At 41.8% G+C, this 6,000-nt stretch overlaps 1 protein-coding gene across 3 annotated transcripts in view; it reads left to right on the forward strand.

Annotated features, from left to right (window-relative positions):
- Nucleotides 1-6,000, forward strand: part of LOC308317717 (A disintegrin and metalloproteinase with thrombospondin motifs 12-like) — a 41,103-nt gene that overhangs the window by 18,885 nt on the left and 16,218 nt on the right. For all 3 annotated transcript variants that reach the window (XR_013964293.1, XM_080766972.1, XM_080766973.1), the window contains 3 exons: nt 225-394; nt 2,229-2,362; nt 2,900-3,020. Coding sequence is in view for 2 of the 3 variants with exons in the window: in XM_080766972.1 (XP_080623098.1) it covers nt 225-394; nt 2,229-2,362; nt 2,900-3,020 (425 nt within the window). In the remaining variant the exon portion in view is untranslated. The remainder of the gene's footprint in view (nt 1-224; nt 395-2,228; nt 2,363-2,899; nt 3,021-6,000) is intronic.

Raw genomic sequence — 6,000 nt, forward strand, 5'->3', positions numbered from 1 at the left:
TTGGTGTTAGCATTACGTTATGCTTTATCTATTGAAAAAAGCAGAGCTCATAGCGCGCCACTCGGTGGAGCTATTTTAGAAAAATCGAAGAATGACTGACATAGAAACATAGCTTTTTCAGAAAACTGTCAGGATGTAGAAGACATTTTTAGAATCTGATCTCAGGTCAAAATGGGTTAAGAAGATCATCCATTGAATTCAAAATGTCCCCTGTCTTCTCTCAGACCAGAGTTTGGGGGCAAGTACTGCACTGGGGAGAGGAAGCGGTATCGAACCTGCAACACCAAGCCATGCCTAAAGGAGACGCCCACCTTCAGAGAGATGCTGTGTAGTGAGTTTGACACCGTGCCCTACCAGAATGAACTCTACCAGTGGATTCCTGTGGCCAACACCTGTAAGATTTCAATGCAACGCATACAGTGACACTACACAAAGATTAGGTGATCCGAATTGCCTTTTTTTTTTGCCGTTATGTCGGCATGTCGTATACTGTAGACTAGACGCATTTCCAGACAACGTCGCACTGATAAGAACCAATATGCGTGCGGCGTGCGCAGGGCCAAAAGAAACCCACCGCTCAGTAGATGCAATGTAAAAGTGGTCACAGCACTCTGTGTGTAAAAATGCATCCTATCAAACTTTCAGATGCTGTTTTCAAATGATTGTAGTGAAGTAAAAGGAAAGGAGGCGGACAAATACAGACCCCTGTCAATGAAGTATGTAGGGTTTGCTGTCAGTGGTATGGAATGTTCCCAGCTAAGTGAAATCACCCGGAATTATCTAACTGGCAGCCATGATAAGAGCCGGTCCAATTCTCTAAATGCTAACGATAGATGCTTCATTGCTTCCTTTCTTTATGTTATTTACACTGACTGGGCCATCCTTATAACGATATTATAAAGGCATTTCCCAAATAGGACGATTAATTCGTAAGATATTGCATGCATAAGCTTGTACTGTAATCAGATTTAATATCATTCTGTCCTAACTCTGTTTTGCAATACTGTCTATTGAAATTCACAATGGGAAATGACGACGAGAGACCCGGAAAATAATTCCCCGTTCATTTTCCTCATAGACTTTTCCAAAAGTAGACGTTTACGCTGCGGACAAAGCCAAATCATGACGATAAACACAATGTTCTGGGCCGATCAAATAATTTGTTAGAAGAAAAACAAAACAAAAAGTGTTGTAACCTGCCTTTTTTTCTTCTTTCTAATTATTTGTTCGTCCCAAAACATTGTGTTTGTTGTCATAATTTGTCACAGCTCGAGTTGGCTTTGTCCGCAACGTAAACGTCTTTAAATAAATACTTTTTGAAAAGTCTATGAGGAAAATGAAGGGGGAATTATTTATCCGGGTCTCTCGTTGACATGAAAGGTGGCGGGACTGTGACACTCTATAGAGCAATAGAATAGCAGGTGTAATGCATATCATAATACTGTATATATACTGTGTAATGTGTGTATATATATATATATATATATATATATATATTATTACATATATATTACATATCTTATAACAATCATGAATCACTGTATACAATCAAACTATGCATGTAACTTATTAAGAATAAACTCAACCTTAAAAATGTGCATGATGGACGCCTCCAGCAGAGGGCACCACATACACAGAGGTGGACTCAAATACTCAACCACATGTACTTTAGTCAAAGTACTAAAGTATAAAGTGAAAGTCCCTCTGTCAAATTTGTACTTGAGTTAAAGTAGTACTTGCTTCTAAAAGATAATTATGTATTCAAAATTACCAAGTACATTTTCATTTAAAGAGCTCTGTATTGCTGTATGGTGTCACATTGCTACTGCATGTGTTTTGGGCTTGTAGACGGGCTGCATTTGAAATGTTCCTTCCCCTTAAAAGTGGTCCGTTTGTCTTTGAAATAAAAAGATAATGATGATTTTAAATGAACATAACACATTCAAACATTTTCTTTAAGTGTTTAAAGAATTTATAATTTATGCTTTAACCCATTTTAGGGCGGGAACGCCTTTTGGTGTCAGCATTACGTTATGCTTTAGCTATTTTATAAACAGCAGACCTACAAGCTCAATACGAGCTTGTAGGTCTGCTATTTTTGAAAAATCGACTGACATGGAAACATAGCTTTTTCAGAAAACTGTCATTTTCAAACAGACATTTTTTTAGAATCTGATCTCATGTCAGAATGGGTTAATCCATTCCCCCCTCCCCTCCCCTCCCCCCAGTGAACCCCTGCGAGCTGAACTGCCGACCGTTGAACGAGCGCTTTTCGGAGAAGATGCTGGACGCCGTGACGGACGGAACGCCGTGCTTCATGAACAACAACTCCAGGAACATCTGTGTCAATGGAGTGTGCAAGGTAGTGTGGCTGGGTAAGGCTGCCACTGGCTGGGGAGGATTACACTGCCGTGCTGGACAGTAGCTATATAACTTGAGTACTGTTTACTTAAAAGTACATTTGCAGGGGTATCAGGTTTTTTTGTTTGTTTTTGTCTTATTTTGCTATAGCTTTGAAATACTGTATAGTGAAAGTATAGCCGATCTCCAATCTCTCCGCTGTGAGGCTGTGAGCTCGTATATCTGCTTTTCTTTTTCTTTCACTTTAACAAAGAAATGACAAATCGTCGTGTGACAAAGTATAAATTAGACATCAGAGTGTTTGAATGACACAGATAGGGGAAGACAAAACTCCCCTCTTGTGTCTTTTTTTTTCGTGTACTTTTTAAAATGTCTCTCTCTCTCTCTCTCTCTCTCTCTCTCTCTCTCTCTCCCCCCCTGTGTGTGTGTGTGTGTGTGTGTGTGTGTGTGTGTGTGTGTGTGTGTGTGTGTGTGTGTGTGTGTGTGTGTGTGTGTGTGTGTGTGTGTGTGTGTGTGTGTGTGTGTGTGTCAACTCCAGGAGGTAGGCTGTGACTATGGGATAGACTCAAACGCAGTGGAGGATCGCTGTGGAGTGTGTCTAGGAGATGGCACGAGCTGCGAGATGGTCTACAACACATTCGACGGGGGAGAAGGTTTTGGTGAGCTGGCCGACAAACAAATAATATTAAAGCACCCACAGCAAAATCCTGCGTGTTCATTTAACTCAGAAAATCTAATTAAAATGCAAGTTATGCAACCTATAGTTCTCAGTTTCAGCCAGGTCACGTCGGGTTCTGTCTGTCGATTGGTTTGGGTTGGGGTTCGGGGCTGTGCCAAAAAAACAATAACAAAGATATGCAACCATCGAGTGAACATTTTGAATAGATAAACGAGGTCCATTTTGGGCGGGAACCCTCTGTGAGTACTTTCTACTTTCGGTACATTTTGATGTTTTTGTACTTTTACTCAAGTACATTTTGAATTATGGACTTTTACTTGTAACAGAGTAGTTCTACATTGCAGTATTGATACTTTTACTTAAGCCCACCACTGCTCACAACAACCCAAATACACTATCGTGTCTATGGGTTTGTCATTTTTCCATTGTAATCATGTGTGTTTGCGTGCGTGCGTCTGTGCGTGCGTCTCTGCGTGCGTGTGTGCGTCTGTGTGTGCGTGTGTGCGTGCGTGCGTCTGTGCGTGCGTGCGTCTGTGCGTGAGTCTGTGCGTGCGTGCATCCGTGCGTCTGTGCGTGCGTCTGTGTGCATGTGGTCAGTTATGGAGCCGAATGCCGATACATCTCAAATAAACTCACCTGCTGGAATCAGAGTTATATAAGAAGTTAATGAATTGCAATGCACGTCTCTAACATTATGTGATTATGTGTCTTTCTCTCTCATTCTGTCTACTCGCTCTCCCTCTCCTTTGCTCTCTTTTGCTCTCTCACTCTCTCATTCTCTCTCTCACCCTGTGATGTGATTTGAGCCACTTGCCTTATTAAATTGCTCAGCCACTTTGGCAATGACAGAATAAACAGTCTTTTATTTATTTTCTTTTTGGGCTTGGGTCAGGCTCTTGCTCGGGTCAGTTCGGGTCAGGTTTGATTTTTCGGTCTGTTGATGACTCCACCATGAGCGAATCCATTTGACTTTCGGCTCAGTTCATAAATGACCATAAATTAGGATCTGCTGAAAGCCATGAAGAACAAAATGCAGCATGGGATCACCAATCTGTAAAAGCAGCCAACTAGACCAGTGGTTCTACAGATTGGAACTGGCGACCCCAAGGGGTCCTTGAGTGGATTGCTGGGGAGGAATTTATAATGGACCATTACCGGCCTGCAACTCTGAGACCCCTTTTCCACCGGTTGGTTCCCAATGGGAACCGGTTCAGTTCTTTTTGTTTTTTAGTCCATGAGCCAGAGCTCCAAAATTGGTGGGCAAACTATACCCTATATTAAATTGTTTATAGGATCAATACAAGTAAATTAATACATGATAACCCTTCCACAGTAGTAGCTTTTTCATATCTTTTATTATTTTGCATATTTTCCTACATAATGCCTCATTTGCATATTTAAAAATGTAAATTTTATAATACAATAAATCATTGTCTTCGTGTAAGTACTCAATTGGGGAAGTTTAATGGTGATAACAATCTAATAGGTATGGTTTTGCACACTAAATTCATAATTAACGTTTCAATTTTGGAGCTCTGGCTCATGGACTAAAAACCAAAAAGAACTGAACCGGTTCCCACTGGGAACCAACCGGTGGAAAAGGGGCCTCAGGAGAGTATACAATTGGATTGTACACTCTCGGAGTTATGGGGTTATGTGTGCATATTGGGGTTCTGTGAAATTAAACGGTTCGAGAGCCACTGACTGAACTAGACCTTCTGGAGCAAACGGCGCCATCATGAGAGATTTTTGATGAATACCGGTAGCTCGGACCTCCATGGAGGCTGTGAAAGAGGGGGGGGGGGGGGGGTTCGTTCCTTTTAAAAGTGATTTCAGACAGTCTGAAACATCAGCATTACACCATTTGTGTTGTTTTCTTGTTGTCATGGCAACGAGCTCTGTCTCTGCAGGCTCTGCAGCTGGTTGTCGTCTTGCGCTCGGCTGTTGTATGCGCGTGCGTGTTTGTGCGTGTGCGTGTTTGTGCGTGCATGCCAGTGCGGGTAAGATATCGTCGGTGTCAGGTGGAAACCTTGTATGTGCAGAACGGTTACTTTCCTGAAAATGGCCAAAAAGAGAAATACATGTATACTGTAGATACTGTCGATTTCGCAACTTTTGTGTAACACTAGTATGACGAAGTGGGGGCTGGGGGCATTCAATTGTATATAATATATATCTTTAAAAAAACAACATTGAAACATTGAAATATGGAGATGCAGGGTTTCTGCTCGACAGCTTAATTATGTGGTGGTTGGCTCACTGCACTGGGTGATGTGTGTGAATGCCAGTCTTGTACTTGGAAAACAAGGTCTCAGGCTCAACACACTGTAAAAAAACACACACATAACTCCCAAACAAAGCATTGTATTCTTCAAACGGTTTGCTTGTTTATGTGTGTACGAGGTGTGTGTCTCTGTGTTTGTATATGTGGGCGTGTGCATAATGATGTTCATGCTGTCGGGCATTGTATCTCCATATTTCACACAAAAAGACTTGTCGTGCCATGAGCCATTAGATTTATAATTTAGCATATAATTTAGCATGGCATATGCAGGCAGCTGCCGGGAGAAACTGTGTGCAGCTGCTGGACATGAGACTAATTAATTAGAGCGACAGAGAGAGAGAGGTACTGTGTGTGTGTGTGTGTGTGTGTGTGTGTGTGTGTGTGTGTGTGTGTGTGTGTGTGTGTGTGTGTGTGTGTGTGTGTGTGTGTGTGTGTGTGTGTGTGTGTGTGTGTGTGTGTGTGTGTGTGTGTGTGTGTGTGTGTGTGTGTGTGTGTGCGTGCGTGCGTCAATTTAACAAATCAGAAATCAGCAGAGAGTGATCGACGTTTGCGCTACTCTATGCCAAATTGAAGTGGACTCGGACTCGGAAATAAAAAACGTCTGGGTTTCCGAGGCTAGACAGATATTAGCTTGCTTGTGATTCTTGATGACTATTTCTATGTATTTGTTGCATTA

Source organism: Protomyctophum bolini, assembly GCF_963924005.1.
Source record: "Protomyctophum bolini genome assembly, chromosome: 6".
Taxonomy (NCBI): Eukaryota; Metazoa; Chordata; class Actinopteri; order Myctophiformes; family Myctophidae; genus Protomyctophum; species Protomyctophum bolini.